This window comes from Mastigoproctus giganteus, chromosome 1 (assembly GCF_048544385.1).
Source record: "Mastigoproctus giganteus isolate SK-2022 chromosome 1, ASM4854438v1, whole genome shotgun sequence".
NCBI lineage: Eukaryota > Metazoa > Arthropoda > Arachnida > Uropygi > Thelyphonidae > Mastigoproctus > Mastigoproctus giganteus.
Window position 1 is genome coordinate 71,491,398 of NC_143575.1, and position 19,026 is coordinate 71,510,423.

Here is a 19,026-nt window from a genome sequence, read left to right on the forward strand (position 1 = left end):
AGGGTTCAGTGTTGGGTCCACTGTTGTTTTGTATATTTATCAATGATATTGATAAAGGTATATCAGGCTTAGTGTCGAAGTTTGCAGATGATACAAAGGTTGGCAGGGTTGTTAATGACAATAATGGCAGTGTGCTACTGCAACAGGATCTAGAAAATTTGGGCAGATGGGCTAAGAAGTGGCAACTGAAGTTTAACCTTGACAAATGCAAAGTACTGCATATGGATAGAAGGAACCCCAGAGAAAAGTACGAACTGTGTGGTACTACACTTAAGGTGATAGAAAATGAAAAAGACCTGGCAGTAATTGTGCAGTCAAATGAAGTTTTCTGCGCAATGCTGACAGGCTGCCAGGGCAGGTCATGGGGTTTTGTCAATGATATATAGGAATTTTGCTAGCAGGGAAAAAGGAGGTGATTGTCCCTCTGTATAAGGCAATGGTCAGGCCACGCCTTGAGTACTGCATACAGGTCTGGAGGCCTCATTTTAGGAAGGATGTAGATTTGCTTGAGCATGTACAGAGAAGGGCAACAAGGTTGGTGAGGGGAATGAAGGGATCCTCTTACCAGGAGAGGCTTAAGTTCTGCAAATTGCAGTGGCTGGAGACTAGGCACCTGCTCGTTGATCTGATTGAGGTGTACAAGGCCTTGAATGGGTTGAGCACGATGAATTCTGATGGGATCCTTCCACTTGTTCGATTACGAACCTAAGGGGGCATAAATTCAAATTAAGAAAAGACAGATGTAGAATAGATGTGCGGAAATTTGCCTTTAGCCAGCGGGTGGTTAATTGCTGGAACAAACTTCCATCTGTTGTGGAAGTTGATAGGTTGAATAAATTTAAGGAGGAACTGGACCAGCATTTGGAGGGAGTGGTGTGATTTTTTTTTTTTTTTTGGCTGATGCTGCATAAGCTCATACACTTGCTTTCTTGCATCATATGCCAATACTACAGTGTCTCTAAGCATAAAAGAGCCATAAATATATTTAATTACAAAAATAGATATGATTGGCTCTACGATTATTGTAAAAAAAAAAAAAACACTATTATATCACCTAAATAGTACAACATGCTGATGTACAATTATAGTTATACTTGGGAAGGTGAAATTCTGCCATCCAAATACCTAGGTACCCTAACGATCAAAATAAAACCCATAAAAAATACAAACTAAAATGATACCCACCTTTAGCAGTGCAAATGCACTGTTAGTTCTGTTTTCACATGAACTGTGGATTTTTATATTATTAAGTTCAGTTTGTTTATTATATCCCATTCTGTATCTAAATCATGTAGGTCATTGATACTTTGCTGGATAGCAGTCAGTGACTAAAATACTATCCTTTTGGAATTCATAAGGGCTGATCATCCCTGAAGAAGTAGTACTTGTAGGTTCCTTGCCTTTATTTTATTTACAATAAAATAAAGAAGAAGAAGTAGTACTTGTCCCTGAAGAAGTAGTACTTGTAGGTTCCTTGCCTTTATTTTATTTACAATAATTTATCACTAACCACAAGCTCACCAACTGTGGATTTGAGATAACATGGTTTTGCATTTGTGTACCAAAAAATTTACAACTAATGTATGTTTTCTTTTTTTTTCTTATGTATACACATAATTCAGTCCTGCCTCCCATAGATCATGGCAGAAGTGGCAGGGGTCTAGTAAGTAGTGCACAGGGATGGAATTTGTTTACACTCTGCTGCTCAGTAATGCAGTAATCAATATCATATATACAGTGTTACCTGTGAATGCCACCTCACTTTATTTTTTCATGCTTTTGACTAATATTTATTTTTCCTTGGCAAATTTTAGACTTGTTTTTGCAAAATTTTGCATACTAAAATTAAGATTACTTTGTTGTTTTAAACTAACATTTATTTCTACCCTTAATTTTTGTTTGCTGCAACAGATCTTATTAGCAGGATTTTCTGAGAGCAGAAACGTTTCAAATGAGCAGGTAACCAATGACAGGGAAGCAAGTTTAAATAACTTAAAGGGGTGTGTCAGGGAAGTTAACTATACAAGAACACTAAGCCTTAATTGTTTATACAGTAATGTCAGAAGTGTCATCGATAAAATGAGTGAATTCAAACTGCTGATTAGGACAATTAACACTGACATAATAGGGCTTACGGAAACATGGTGCCACCACGATATAGGGGAAATAGGGGATCATAGTTTCAGTATGGTATGTATGATGTATTTAGGAAGGATAGGGCAGATAGAAGGGAGAGTACATGCTTCTCATGAAAAGCAGCCTGAGCATGACAGAAGCTTTCCCGGATTCAGACATTTCACATGCTAGTGTAGAATCTGTATGGTGTGAGATAGTTGGAAGCAAAAGTATAATTAGAGTGGGAGTAATCTACAAGCCAGGTGATTGTGAAGATTATGATGACAGCCTCTACATGCAAATGGAATGGGCAAGTAAGTGTGAATGCCTTATTGGTGATTTTAATTTGCCTCTAATTGATTGGAGCAAATGGGAAGAAAACTCAAAATTTTTAAATCAACTTGATGATTGTTATTTGTATCATGTCAGGGAAAGTAGTATGGAAAAGAATATTCTAGACCTGAACATCACCCATGAACCAGATGACATAGGGCTGACAGTACAGGAACCAGTAGCAGGAAGTGTTCATAAAGTTCTATGGTAGTCAATGAAGAGAGAGGTAATAGTAGTTAAAGGCAAAGGAATGGGTTATAATTTCAGGGAAGGAAATTGCAACGACTTAAGGTGCTATATGGCCTCTATTAACTGAATAGATATCTCAAAGAGAACAAATACAGTTGAATTATGGTATACCTTTAAAACATTAATCACAGAAGAATTGATTGAATGCATATATACCATTAAAAAAATACTCCATGAGGAGGATTCCAAGTTGGATGAATAATGAAGTTGCAAGATTACTTGAGCAAAAAAAAAAAAAAAAATGGCATGGAAAAGTTACAGAGCAATAAAAGTACTGAAGCCTATAACAGACTTCAGTACTATAATGCTGTTTCACCAGCGTACAGATTGAATTTTTGGCATGTTTAACGAAAACGTTTCATCTGATGTAGTCGATAGCATGAGAATGAATAGCAAAACAGCATTAAAGCATTTCGTGTGCTCAATGAAATTCTCTCCCACGCTAATTTAATTGTAGAACAGTGACTTGTTACATAGTTCCTAGATCAACTTTTGAAAAAATTATCAAGCTAAGGAATATACAGTATTGCTTGTAATATGTGCGTTATATGCATTTATCTGGTCATCACTCGGTTCAGAGTTAGATATCATCCGTAGCGGACAGCTTACTTGAACATTGTATCATAATTAATGCAGTGCAGTTACATTTTCGAAGAGTTAATAATGGTGGATAAGAATGAAAAGCAACAGCATTTGGATACGGTACGAGACTACAAAGGTAAGAAAAAGATTGAGTTTGAAAATTAAATTAGACATTTTGAAGCAAATCGATTTTCATCAATGACAAGTAGATGTGTGTACACAGTAATTTAGGACTGGCAGGTTCATCTGTAAGAACATAGTTCATGGCATTTGGGATGAGGCGCCACAACTGTGCCTTTAGTACTCTTGTGAGGATAACAGTAAATGCCAGAAGTATGTGGAGTGTGGGTTTATGTCAGGTTCTGTTGTTCTTCTTGGCTGCGGGGCCCTACATTGTACACACCACTAGGAGGTGAGTCAGGCTTTTTCATGATTGATTATCATTGATATTATTTCCCCTGTTGGCCACTTGCTGGGTTTTCCATCATGTGAAGAGGTCTTGCACAAAGCATGTGAAGGCATTGTAATCCTCTTCAGAGTCTAACAGATAGTTCTCTCGGTTTCTTGATAGGTATGTTATTCTAGTAATGAAGATGCATCATAGGTCATCATATAACGGACAGTCATACATCAGGTGTTGCCAGCTGTCCAGCCCCCCCCCCCCACACACACACAGGAACAGATCAGGCCCTCTGCAGTGCCAATCAAGGAGAGTTTGGCTTTAATAGATCCGTGTCTAGTCAAGAGAAAAGTTGGATACAGCCAGGGGTGAACCAAAGGGGAGAACTTAGGTACATCTGCCAATGTCAGGGATAAATTTTCGCGTGATTTCTCCTTTAGGTGAGTTTTTCCATCTTTCTTCCCATACCTGCTGCTGCAGATGGGTAACAAGGTGTTTCTTTTCTGCTGTGCGACTGTTTGCCGGATTCACTGTGAAGCCTAGGCAGGTATAGGGGATCCCTTTGGACAATCGGTACAGAAGTCCATAGCGGAAGATCTCCAAATCAAGTGGAAGGGCACCTGCCAAGGTCTGTAGTGCCTAGGTGCTAACTGCAGCAGGCATGGGTGATGGTTAAGAGGATCGAACGTTGAATGGTTTTGAGGGTCTTCCTGTTTGTTGCAGTTGTGGCCTTCATGAACCAGATGCCAGAAGTATAGCTAATAACTGGGATAAATATTGCCTTGTAAAACAATGACAGAGTATGCCGTTTCAGTCCCCAATCACATCGTGAGACTCTGGCAACCAGGGCAGCATAATTTCTGATCTTTGCCCTCAGATATTTAAGATGTGGTTGAAATGACAATTTTGGATCCAGGATGATTCCAAGGTATTTTAGCTGCATTGTTAGTTTAACTTTTACCTTCAATTTTTATTTGTGACGGCTGTCTGATATTTAGAGTACCATTCAGCAGGATAGAACTTCTTTTCATTGAGGAGATCCTGAGATAGTGCAATCCTGCCCAATCTTGAAGAAGTCGGAGAGGGTGCTTTGCTATGTTCTCAAGCTGTACTCTAGTGTTGGCAGCGACAGTGAGTATGAGGTCATCCGCAAAAGCTTGCGAACTAACCTCACCCGGATAAATGCGGAGAAAATTGTCCATTTCAATATTCCACAAGAGTGGTCCCAGGACAGAACTCTGGGAACAACCCCTGTAAACCTGCCTTTTGAGTTTCTGAAATGGTGCATTGATAGATACAGATCTGTCAGAGAGAGAGAGAGAGAGAGAGAGAGAGAGAGAGAGGTTTTAATGAGGCTATAGAGCAGGCCTGGGCAAACTTTTTGGCTGAAGGGCCACATTAGGAATTCAAAAAGGAGGCGGGCTGCACGTAAAATACTATTTTTAGATATATATATATATATATCTAAAAATATATATATATATATATATATATATATATATATATATATATATATATATATATATTATTTGTTGTCATGAAGAAGAAATATAACATAAAAAATTATTCTCTAACAACCAAGAATTTAATGAGATGAATGGAACTGTTTTACATCTTTTACCATTTTTTTTAATTTCGGGTGTTAATTTTGTAGTTGAGATTCTTAAAACTGCTTGTAAATTATCATCGGTGATGCTTGATTGTAAAGAATTTTTATTTAGATTCATGATGGAAAATGTTTGTTCACATATGTAAGTTGATCCAAAAATAACCACCATTTTTCGAGCAAAATCTTTCATTTTGTCGAATTTGTCCGAATTAAGAGTATTGTAAAATTTACAGATTTCCTCACGACGGTGCAATTCCCTTAAATCGGTATCACACTGCAGATCTATAATCTGAAGCTGTAGTTCACTCGGTGCACTATTGCCAAACTTGTCTCAATTTTTCGGAAGTCGCCAAATCTTCGTGAAAAGTCGTCATTCAAAGCGTTGATAATTTCACAATATTTTTCAAATTTATTTTCTGGAATCTTCAGCAACTTCATGGTTGGAAAGTGGTCTACCTTGTTAATCAATAAATGTCGAAGGAACAACTGGAGTTTTAATTTAAATCCATTCAAACTTTTTACCATATCATGGGTGTATAAATTTTTCCCATGTAACACAGTGTTGAAAGTATTTAAATGTGTCACGATGTCCAGGGTAAATGCAAAATTACAAATCCAGTTATTATCAGTTAATTCGGGAAAGGCCATAATATTTTTCAGTTTTAAAAATAAAATGATGTCATCTTTAAGATCCCATACTCGCCGAAGAACTTTTCCTAAGTTAAGCCATCGAATTTGGCTATGATAAGGAATATCTGTGTACTCAGATTCAATATCTTGAAGAAAATTAATGAATTGTCTGTGTTTCAGGCCCCTTCATCGTATTAAATTTACTAGTTTAATAATACAAGATGTGACATGTTCAACTTTTAACGCATTTTTACATAATACTTGTCGATGTGTGATACAATGAATTGTAATTAAATTATAATCAGAAAATTATAATTTTCACAAATTTTATCTTGAATTTTCTTTAACGTTCCAACATTTTTACCTGTCAAACTTGATGCTCTGTCAGTTGTTAACGCTTACCATTTTGTTCCATTGTAAATTATATCTTATTAAGCATTTTTCAACATTTTCAAATATATCTGCTCCCATTGTTTGGTCTTTAAGAGATTCCATTGAAAGAAGCTCTTCAATAATTTGAAAATTAGAGGTACATCCACGTATGAAAATTAATAACTGTGCAGTATTCTTTTGGTCGTTACTTTTGTCGAGAGCTATTGAGTACCATGTTATGGATTCTAATACTGATAATAATTGCTCATTCCAATTTTTGTATCGATACGTTCAATTCTTCTTACTACGGTTCGCCGAGATAAACTTATATTCTCAAATTTGTATTTAATGTCAGGACATATAATTCCACAAGCTTCAGTCATACATTCTTTAATATAGTCTCCATCAGTAAAAGGCTCGTTGCTTTTTGCAATTATATGAGAAATAACAAAACTTTCCTCTACAGTAGCTTCTTGTTCCTTAGTTATTCGCATAAACACATTTTGTTGTCTAGATAAATTTTGAATCAATCCATCGGCAGTTTTCTTTCTCGCTTCCGGAGTTAAATTGGCACCATATTCGGAATGTTTAGTAGTGAAATGTCTTTTAATATTGTACTCTTTCAACACTGAGATGAGAAAATTGGTTTAATTATTTAAGTTAGCAAAAAAATATTTTGTGTTCCACTCTTCATTGAAGACACCATGCTCTCGTTGAATATTTCGTTTTTTATTCATTTTTAAAAGGGCGTAAATATTATTTTTATCGCTATTGGCACCAAGATGATAACCGAAGATAACACAAAAAAACTAACTGCAGGATGACCATCAGAGAAAACAGATTGGAACTGCAACGGGTCAGCAGTCCTATCCTATTACTCTGCCACTGCAGCAAAGCCGTTGTCGTCGTCACCGGTTGTCTGTTACCGTAGTTTCGCGCGGTTAGTTTATAATCATAAATTATACCGTTATAAAAGTGCCCGTTGGCTCGCTCGGGTTCGCGCACAGTTTCAGATTCTATCTCAATTTGAACAATACAGAGATGATAAAACAATTTATAAGTCAACAAATTCTATAATTTATTACATATACAAATTTATTTTTCAAAAAGGCATCACAAATGCATAAAATAAGCAAACTTTTTTCGAAAATACAATTAAAGCTCGCGGGCAGCACAAAAATGTGCGGCGGGCCGCATGCGGCCCACGGGCCATAGTTTGCCCGGGCCTGCTATAGAGGTTTGTTGGTAAGTTTGCTTTCTGGAGATGGCCAAGGATACTCAGCCACCAGAGCGAATCGGATGCCCCTAGCAAAGTCTATGGAGATAACCAGAAAGTATTTCTTACCTGTTGCTGCAGCAGCCATAAGGAGATTTTGGAAAGCATCGATTGTGGAGCACCCCGACTTGAAACCATATTGCTTCAGTGAAGGAAGGTTGGCATTTGAGTAGTGATGTTGAATTCTATTGTAGAGCAGGTGTTCAAGGAGCTTACTCTGAACTGTTAGGAGGGCTATCAGCCTGTAGGAGTCCAGCAGTTCTGGTAGCTTGGTGGCATTCTTTAGGATTAACTTGACGTTAGCTGTTTTCCAGCCATTGGGGTATTTTCCAGTTTGGAGGCAGCAGTTGTAAAGGTTTAATATGAGCTCTGGTGTATACTTCACAGCCTTCTTTACAATTTCAGGCTTGAGCAGGTACAACCCTGGACATTTCTTGTTTTGGATCATTGCAGGGGCTGCATGCAGCTCCTCAGCAGTAAAGGATGGCTCCATCTGATGTGTGTGGTACGTTTTATTGTTTTGGCAAAGTTCCTCTGACGTAACTGGTGATACTTGCAGTTGGAAAGTGACATCCAAGATGTTATGAACGGACTGCTCCCAAGGTGTAGCCATTGTTTTTTAATAACATACACGTATAAGTTATAAATCCAATTTAATGTAAGAATACAAATATATACTAACAGTAGCTTTCGAGACGCGTGTCTCTTCATCAACTGACATTTAAATACAAAATATAACGGATAAGTGCAATGAGCTGAGTGAGGCACGTTAATCATGCGTCATGATGCGTCATGATTAACGTGCCTCACTCAGCTCATTGCACTTATCCGTTGTATTTTGTATTTAAATGTCAGTTGATGAAGAGACACGCGTCTCGAAAGCTACTGTTAGTATATATTTGTATTCTTACATTAAACTGGATTTATAACTTATATGTGTATGTTATTAAAAAAACCATAGACCCCAGTACACCAGGCCCATTCGTTACTGTAGCCATTGTTCCTTGTGGGGTCTTCATAGATGTGTTAACCTCCCCTCTGGGGAGCTTGTTTCCAGTGGTGGAGACAAGCAGCTCCCAAGACTGTTTTTTTCCAAGTTCTGATTTTGGCAGTGTAGGTATTTCATGCCTCCACCGGAGCGGCAAGCCAAGATCTTTCAGCCCACTTGAAGTCCTTTCTCCTTGTGTTGACCTCTTTACGTAGTTGCTGCTATTCAGGGAACCACCAGGGCAGGGCTACCCGGGTGGGACACTTCCTTTTTATTGTGGCATTGCTTGCTTTGGTAATCATTGTAGTTATTCATCATTGTAGTGTGTCATGATCATACAGTTGGTACAGTTCTGGTAGGGCCACTCTTGAGGAGGCTGAGTTTCCAGTTTGCTTTGTTTATCGCATAGTGGAAAGTAATTGTATGGGTAAGAACAATTATAATAAATAAAGAATTAATTTTTAAGAGTGAAAAAGACAGCTGTTCCATTATTTATTAGAAAATATCCTATGACACAGACCGCAACTCACAAATTCATATCTTATCTTATGGGAATACGGCGCTCGTTTAGCACTGATTCACTTAGTGCTCTCTGTTTTTCCGTAACAAATTATCGGCATTAAGCAGGAGTCACCTGTGCAGAATTTTGCCTTCAGCCAACAGGTGGTTGAGTTTTTCTAGTTCAAAGAAGAACTATACAAACTATTGGAGCAGATGAATAGGTGAAATGAGATTTTTTTTTTTTTTGGCTGATGCTGTATGAGCTTGCTTTTTTGAATCATTCGCCTCTACTAATACTAATACATCTATTAAAATCACTCATTGTGACCATTGGTAAAATTTAATTTAAAGTACAAAGTCTGAATTTAAAAAAAAAACAAAAAAACAAAATCAGCTTTTTCCAGTAATCTCCTACTTTTTTCTGATAAGAATTGCAAAATCTTCAGCTTTCTGAAAGTCAGGTGTTAACAGCTATGCAATAGTAGTAGTAATAGTATTAGTAGAGGCATGTGATGCAAGTAAGCAAGCATATGAGCTTATGTAGCATCAGCCAAAAAAAAAAATTTCACACATCCATTCCCTCTAAAAGTTTGTCCAGTTCCTGTTTGAATTTATTTAAGCTATCAACTTCCACGACAGTTGTAAATTTGTTCCAGCAATCAACTACCCTCTGGAAAAAGGCAAACTTTCACACATCTGTTCTACAACTGTCTTTCCTCAATTTGAATTTTCAGGTTCATAATCTGAGCAAATGGAAGAATTCCCATCAGAATTCAGTGTGCTCAACCCATTCAAGGCCTTATACAGCTCAATCAGATTACCTTGCAGGTGCCAGTCTCCAGCTGCTGCAATTTGCAGAACTCAAGCCTTTCTTGATAAGAGGACCCTTTCGTTCCTTTCACCAATCTTGTTGCCCTTCTCTGTACTCGCTCAAGCAACTCTACATCCTTCCTAAAATGGGCCTCCAGACCTGTACTCAAGACGTGGCCCGACCATTGCCTTATACAAAGGGAAAAGGATCACCTCCTTTTCCCTACTAGCAAACTTCCTGTATATCATTGACAACACACATGACCTGCTCTGGCAGCCTGTCTGCACTGCTCAGAAAACTTCATATTGGATCGAAATATTACTCCCAACCTTAAAATTCAAATTTTAATTTATTGGAAATTTTTAAAAAATATTTTAATATTGAATTTTTTTTAATTTTTGTAATAACTGAGAGCAAAGTGGAGGAGAAATTGTTGAAGTTAAACATAAGATGGGCACCTGGAGTGGAATGGATCTATCCAGTTATACTATATTTAATTAAATTTAAGTTAATTAAATTGTGTCTGAGTTATTAAAAAAATTGTAATCACAAAAGTGGGTCTCAATCACTTAGTTGAGGAATGGGTTGTGGTCCTTTTAATCTACTAGTGCTATCAGTATGTGGTTTTACATTAGAAAAAATATTTCTTTCTATAGAAGTTAGAGAAGTACTGTAGGTTTTTTCTATTTTGATACATAAATTATAATCAGTTAATTTTTCCTTAGAAATATGTGCGTCGATGGGTCGCTAAAAGAAAGTATGAAAAAACAAGAAGATACATCATTATTGCTCAATCTAGTATTAGACGTTGGTTTGCAAAGAGGGAGCTCAAGCGGCTAAAGGTAACAATTTTAAAAATCTAAAATTTGTAGAGTTTAAATTGTGTTAAGCATTGGAAGTGTTACCTTTCAGTTTTAAAATTATGATATTACTAATACTGAACCTGTTCATATGTCAAGAAGCCACTTACATGAATTAATTATAAATGCATTCAGTGTAAATAAAGAAATTATTTATTTACACAGATTGCACTGAAAGAGTAATAATAAACTCAGCTGCAGCTATATCTTGCTTTCATGGAGGTGTTACTGAAGTAGTGAATGCTGATTTGAATATGCGTGCATTCACATACCCATGCAGACAAGTCTGTCAGCAAATGCCTTGTGATCTGGAAGATTTGCGCTATGCTAAAATCAGTTATCCACTCAAAATGGGGTGGCTAATTATGCTGAAACTTTTAGGGAAAGTCTGATCATAGGTATGCTAATTCTAATTATATGAATAATGGGGATTTATCAATCAAATAAGCAAAGAAAAAACACCTCAGCCACTTTCATGCATTGTGAAAGATGCTCATTTTAATCTACTAAGGTTCTGCTTACATTACGCATAAACGCATGAGAACCAAAAATTTAATAATTTTTGGTTGTCATGCTCTTATTAATTTATGGCTGAAAAAAAAAAAAAGATTGTTATTGCTTAAAAGATCATTTTATATTTCATTTGGAAAATTAGTGTCTCTGATAATGTTGCATAATATACATGATGGAACTTTGTATAGTAAATATTGGGACTTTAGGAATATTACATTAACTAGGCCTTATATTAATATTAAATACAATTAGCACAAAGCTGGTAGTTAGACATAAGGGGCCTGACATATCCTAGTGGTCACTTTGGAAGTATGGTAGTACACACATTTCACTTAACTGTGGTTCAAGCCCATGTGTCCACAAAATATGGGTAATTTAATATTCTTTTAAATGACTGTTTGTATACTCTTGTAGTCTGTCTTTGCACCAGAGAATAAACAGGATGTATATTTAAATTGCTGTAAGTTTCAAGGAACAGAATGATCTGGGTGTGCTGTTTTTTCACTGATAATTATTGATTGGTCAAAGGAAACATGTTGTGGTAGTTGTCTGAAGTGTAAAGTACAATTTTTTTTTTGCAAGAAAATTATTTTCCCTAATGTCTTGTTGAAAGATGATAACTGGCTGAACTCTTGACATTACATACTAATGTTCAAGACAAAGCTTGTCTTTTCTCAGTTTCAGTAAATAAAATTGGTTAAAAATGAAAAATGGTTAATTTGATAATTTTGAAAATCTCAAAGAAAGAAGGAAAAAATTATGTGAAGTAAAAAACATTGAAGCTAACATGAAGACAATGGCTTGGAATGAAATAAAAAAATTAAATTAATAAAGGAAAAAAAATTGTAGTTTTAGTGAAGAAAAAGACGTTTCTATTTAGTGAAATTTTTAAATTTTCACAATGTTTTTAATATGTTTTTGCATATTGAAAACATTTTCACTGTGGAGTCATTGTGCATCTTGTAGCATCTGTAGATATTTAAAAGTTTTCCACAATTCACCGGTGTTTTTTCAGTGATATTCTCCACAGCAGCTCTGATATCATTTCTTCAACTGAGTATTATTATTCCTGTACACATTGTCCCCATAAATCCTCATAAGAAATAACCACTTGGATTTACACGTAGTGAGTTTATGATCAGAGCGTCCAACGGTTAAAACACCCAGGACATTGATTTTAACTAACCCTCTCATGAAATTGTTTGCTAACAAAATTATTATTATTATTATTAGCTATATGGTGCAAAAAAAAAAATTCCCGAGTTACCAGGGAGGAGGGGAGAGAGAGAGAGAGAGACAAAAGTAGAAGGAAATCACCAAGAAAGAGAAGAATGATGATATCCAGCTCCGGATCCTGGGTGTGCCAAGCCCATACTCACCAGATGTGAGCCCCTGGGGATAAGAACCATACATGCCTTTTTCCCAATCTTGTTGGAAAATGTTTCTTATATATAATATATATTAATTCTCATGGCCTGAAGTGCTTTGACATGTGCATTGAAGGATATGCTTACAGGGATAAGACATTTCACTGTGTGTGATATAGCAGCGAGTTGGGATTTGTTTTCCATGTTGCATACTTTCATTCTATTTATTGACATATCCATTAAGGTAGAAGAAGTGTGCTTCTTTGGTGCACCAAATGTAATGCATTGACTTCCAAAGTAGATCACAAAAATCAGATTATCTCTGTCACAATAATCAAAAGTTGTTATATCTGAATTTTTCAGAAAATTATTTTTATTTCTTCACACAAGGGTTAAATGTATGTTTGTTTTAAACAGTGAAGAGAGGACTGAATAATTTCTCCCCGTGCATGTACACTGTTTTCTGGCATTATAGTTCATTCCACTAACGTCTCTCCTTATCATCCCAAAAATACAGAAATTGAGAGAATACTCACTTTAATCCAACTACCTACTATTAAGCTGTGGCATATCTTTATATTTCTGGTATTCTGTGGTATCATTCGTGTCCCTTAAGGGATTTTGTTGAATGTAAGTGGTGTGTATAATTTTGTTTAATATAAACTGTTATCTGAACAAACATGGGGTTTTTCACTTCTGTGTCAAAGGTATAGAGGCAACACATGCACTCTGAAATTGTGGGTGCTTAATTTTAAATGGATTTAATCCCAGTATCCTGGCTGTTGACTTTAGTAAGACAAAGTACCACTAATAATCAACAATAAGTGTATTTTCCATGTCAAACAATTACAAAAGATAAGTTAACGTATAAACTAATGTCATTTTTTTTTTTTTTAAATGAAACCCCAAACAGGAAAGGTATTAGAACCTATAGGACTTATTACCATGCATTTTAAAGCAATTAATATCATGACTGAACTAGTCCTGGTTATATGGTGTATGTGTCTTTTTTTTAAATTAGTGGATAGTTGTGTGTCTACCAGAATGTCAGATTTTTGCTTATCGGTATTTTCAGTTTGAATTAAAAAGCAAAAATATTTCACGAGATTTCATAGAGGATTTGTGGCTCCAAAAAAAATAAAAGGTTGAAAAATATGTATAGGATAAAAGTTTTCAAGTAAAATCACAATATTAGCATTTTTATTAATTAAAAGTCAGTATATGTAGGTTAGCAGTTTCCACCTTGTTATAGACCTCACTGATTTGCACAACATAATTTGTATCATGGCAGGTTTGCTAGGGGTTTACAAATATCTGAATTTGCATGCAGAACACACAGAATAACAACAACAACATGTATTTTGTGTGTAAAAATTCTGTATTTAATTTTTTCTGCACTACTGATAAATCATGATTTGTGCATGCTTTTTATTTATCTGTTTTAAGACCCATAGAGTTATTGAGAATATGCTATGATTGTCTAGTAAGACCAGCATAGCCTTATCTGTGGCTCTGATCTATATCCTCAGCCAACATGATCTGTTCTTCAGGCGGTGTGTTTAGAGAATTCACTTAATACCATTCCTTGGATCCAGGTTTGACTCAGTATTTTCCCTAGGCCTAAAAAATCAAGATCCAATATGCAATAAGATATATAATGTGTTTCAGAATTTGTGAAATCCTGATATGGCAAACTACTGATATTTGGGGTTTCACAAATTTTGACTCACCATGTAGAATACTAAAGAATCGACATCTTTGTCAGTGTCCTTGAGGTTATCACAGACATACTCTCTCTCATGTATGGCAAACTGGCCTTGCTACCTGGTAGTCTGAGATGCTGTCAACTGATATTCGGGTGACACTCAATTCGAGTGGATTGAATTTCGGTGAAGTCCAGTCATTCTACGGCAGCCAAGCCCTCTCCTTGGATCATCATGATGGTAGCACTCTTAGTAACCCTGAGTGTGTGATGGTGGGACTGTTAGTAACGCTGAGGTTAGCAGTTTCCACCTTGTTACACCAGAGTGTAACTTCCATGTGTAAATCCTGAAATACAGCACCTAGTATACTGTAGGTGACCACCCATGTTTGAACCAACATAAGCAGCAGACACACCACAGACAGGAATGCTGCTGCTGCTGCTCTGTGCTACCAGGCAGTAGTTGTTGGATAACCCTCAACTGGTGCAATACCACCATTTTGCTTAAAGGAGGCTTGAAGTGGTGAAATCCATGTTTAATCTCCAGAGAAAAGCTCCAGCAACACCCCCCCCCCATCTCTTCCATCAAGCAGTATGACTGATATCTTTTGAGGTTATGATGGGCATCATAGTGAGATCCAGTCTTCCTTTCATTTCAAAAGCTCTAAAACTGTGTTTGCAGGCCAGCTGCTAGATCGTCTACTGGACCGAACCTGCTGATAACTTTAGGAGGCATCAAGATCAGCTAGTGTATAACCTTGCTGCCTCTGCTCTCCCATATAGTGGCTGGAGGGAGTCCAAGTAGTGTGAATGCAGGACGCATTGTCGAGGCCACATTGTCAAGCAGCTGTGTACGTTCTTGCCATATGTGTGCCAAATCCAAAAATTTCTTACTTCATAAAACATGTACTCCGCCTTTTCTTACTACTGAACACATCATGAGTAGTAGTGAAACTAATAGAACAAACTTATTTGCAAAAATGATCTAAACCTCCCAAACACTTGCTCCTTCATTTCACAAATATATGTGGTCTCAGGTTAAATCCCAATGATGTCCATTTCCACTTAGTCTTTCAAGCCCCACTTGCTTTTTCTGACAGAATTCCAGTTGTCAGATGATTCATCCGCTACTCATCTCGCCGGGTGGGTAAAGTACCTGCCTAGCAACCCAAAGGTTGTGGGTTCGAATCCCGCCTCGGGCTTGGATCAAAGTACTGCAAAAACCTTGGGAGGTGCATTATGGCCACAGAAGCCGATGCGCCAACAACTACCAAAAAAAAAAAAAAAACTACTCATCTCAGTTATCCTAATTATTTCACCATACAATTCCTTTCACTTCAAAGGTGGTACTTGTGCATTCTGCTCTGATATTCCCTGTAAAAGAGACACTTAATAATTTGAATATCTTTTCAAACTTCTCTGGTTTAAAATATCTCTACACCATTCTGTAAAATAAATATGTTGCCTCTATCGATCTCCCAATTTCACTAATCACTTGAAACTCTGAAATCCTTTTTTTGGAAACTTGACTTTCTCCAGTCCAGCTTTCCTAATAGTGAGGTAATTTTCCTTGGCAACTTTAATACTCAACTCCAGCTGGCTTCCGTTTTTCTAGTCACATAGACACAGCTGGTCAAGGTGCCGAGGTTTTTGCAATTACCAATGACTGCACAGATTGTTAATTTACCTATCAAAATACCAGATCATCCTAACCACACAGTCAACAATTTTTATCTTTTTCTCATAAACAACACTTTGAAGTACACAGTTAAGGTGAGTGACACGATGCATCTCAGATCACAATTTGGTAATCGTCTCTTGTGGCCATTCTCAACATCATGTTGTTTGGCATTGCAAGAATGCAAAATGAAATGATCTGCACGATTTCTATTCTTCTTTTCCTTGGTTCAATTACTGTTTTAAATATTCTGATGTCACTGTTTTCCCAGATTGTGTCAGTGAAATCCTTTATTCCACACTCCACCATAAAATCTCATCCTTTATCGAAACCTTGGTTTTACAATAAATGTACTGGCACTCTGGCTGTTCAAGATAAGAACGTTACCTATTGCAATTAACTAGCATCCAAATCTCAAAGTTCATTTTCTGCATACACCAAACTCACAACAATTGTAATGCAGTTATTAATCAGTACAAACTAGATTTTGAACAGGCTAAGAGAAGTAAACTTGCTTCTTGTCCAAATGAGTCAAGCAGTCTGGTCTTTTGCCAAAGCCATTGGTCACAACTTTTTTGCACTCATATTAGTACATCTGTTAAAACTTGATGGTTCTATTGCCTCTTCAGCTAAAGATAAAGCTGACTTACTAGCATCCTAGTTTTCTTCTAACACTTGTTATTGTCAATCTTGGTAAACTATCTTTCACCATTCCCAGTATACTTTGCATCTACATTCACACATGAGGAATTCTTTAGGGGAGAGGATCCCAGAAGGGGGATCAAAAGGTTTGTGATAACTGAAAGGAAAGTGGAAGAGGAATTATTGAAGCTGAACATAAAAAAGGCACTTGGGAGAGGCAGAAAAGGAGGTAAGCAAGCCTTTAGCCATGCTCATGGGAGCATCTGTGGATTCAGGGGAGGTCCCTTTGGACTATCAAAAGGCAAACGGAAGGGAGGGATCGAAAGGCAACATGAGTAATTATAGACCTGTTAACTTAACTTCTGTTCTAGGGAAAATAATGGAGTCACTGGTTAATGAAGTAATGGAGGACCATCTGGATAGGCATACAATTATGTTGCAATTACAGCATGGATTTGTTAAGGATCAGTCTTGTCTAACCAGTCTGATAGGTTATTATGATGCAGTTCTTTGGTCACTGCATCATAGGTTATTATGATGCAGTGACCAAAGAACTGGATGCAAAAAGTAATTTTGACATCATGTACTTGGATTTCAAGAAGGCTTTTGATACTGTTGCACGTAAAAGACTGCTGTACAAACTGGTGCAATGCAGCATTAAGAACAAGTTACTGCTATGAATAAAGGGATGGTTAAGTTGAAGAAGGTGGAGAGTGGTTATCAGTGGGCACTGCTCTTCATGGACTAATGCTATCAGTGGGGTTACCAGGGTGTTTAGTGCTGTGCCCATTGTTGTTTTCAATATTTATTAATGATATTGATGAAGGTATATCAGGCTTAATGTCAGATGATTAAAGGTTTTCAAGGTGGTTAACGGCAGTAATCGGGGTGAGCACTACAAAAAGATCTAAGAAAATTGGGTTAATGTGCTGATAAATGGCAGTTGAAGTTTGACAAATGCAGGGTACTGCATATGGGTGGCAGTAATCCCAGAGTAGCTTATCAAAACTGTGGTACTACTACCTCAGGGTAGTGAAAAATGAAAAATACCTGGGGTACTTGTGCAGTCAGATATGAAGGTCTCTGAGCAGTGCAGACATTCTGCCAGACATGCTACGAGTATAAGAAGTATAAGTTAAAGCAGTACTTTCCACACTTTTTTGTCTATGAACATACTATGTATGTGCCAAAAATAATTCAACACACTACCCAAAATTTTGTAATTATTCACTTAATGTATTTACTCAGTAACTGTATTTTAATCCTAAAATTATATCAATATATGCAGTAAGGCCTTTGTAGCAGAGTGGTCAGGAGCGGGAGTGCAGTAGCACATGCTGTTTGAGTAGACCGGGGTTCAAGCCCCTTACTGCTGAATACGGTCGATCTGCCAACCCGCACTGGACCAGCCTGGTAGATTATGGTCCATTTCCTTCAACATTAATTGTTGAGGAGGCTTCCATCCTGCAGTGGGTTGTTAATGGCTGCAGTTTGCCTTTTATGCAGTAAAAGGAAATAAAAGATGGATACTGACATGATCAATAAAAAAAGCGAATATTATAGAATCCTTATAAAATATTTCATCGTCAAATTACATATTGTATTCCTTAAAAAACGTCTCACTAACAACGTAATTCCAAACTTCGCTCGTGTTTGTACTAAAGACACGTGTAAAAAATATCCATATGTCATACACCAAACCTCACTTGCAATTATTAGATATGAGTTAGGAAATAGATTCTGTAACAAATACAGACTTTTATGTCAAATACATTTAATTTAGTTCTGGCTTAAAAGGAAAATGTCACTCACAGCATGGTCTGAGTTTACTGATTTTAACAACATACATATTAATGCCACACAACATATAGTAGGCGAAAGACACGCTAGAAAATGGAAGACACTCACACCCCTCGACTGTCTTCAATCATCAATCTCTCATTGGAAATGTTGTCTTCTGCTGAGTTGTCCTGCCTTGAGTACAGTTTTAATTTCGCGGTTAATAGTAATCAATACCGTATTAAAGATGGTATAGTTGAATTACAGATAAAATTTGAGAATCACCCCCTTAAATACCAGATAATGCACGAGACGAATGCCATTATCAACTTGCGCATAACAACGCTATCTAACATAAGTGAACAGCAATTAACCAATTTACACAAACTCCATAGGAATATGAATATTGTCATCCAAAAGGCCGATAAAGGGGATACCATCGTAATTTTATACAAAAGTACACACACAGAAAAAATCTGATAGGTTCTCTCAGACAGTGAAACATACAAAATAGATAACACATACACAGGCTCACTGTTAAAGAACCAACTGGATATCATTCTCAGAAGATAGAGCGAGTAAAGAGATAAACTTACACACGCTACAAAATATTGGCATC

General features: G+C 36.8%; 1 protein-coding gene across 3 annotated transcripts in view; it reads left to right on the forward strand.

The window, feature by feature from the left end:
- Nucleotides 1–19,026, forward strand: part of didum (dilute class unconventional myosin) — an 814,019-nt gene that overhangs the window by 433,532 nt on the left and 361,461 nt on the right. For all 3 annotated transcript variants that reach the window (XM_090373351.1, XM_090373360.1, XM_090373369.1), the window contains exon 20: nt 10,592–10,708. In XM_090373351.1, coding sequence (XP_090229477.1) covers nt 10,592–10,708 — 117 coding nt within the window. The remainder of the gene's footprint in view (nt 1–10,591; nt 10,709–19,026) is intronic.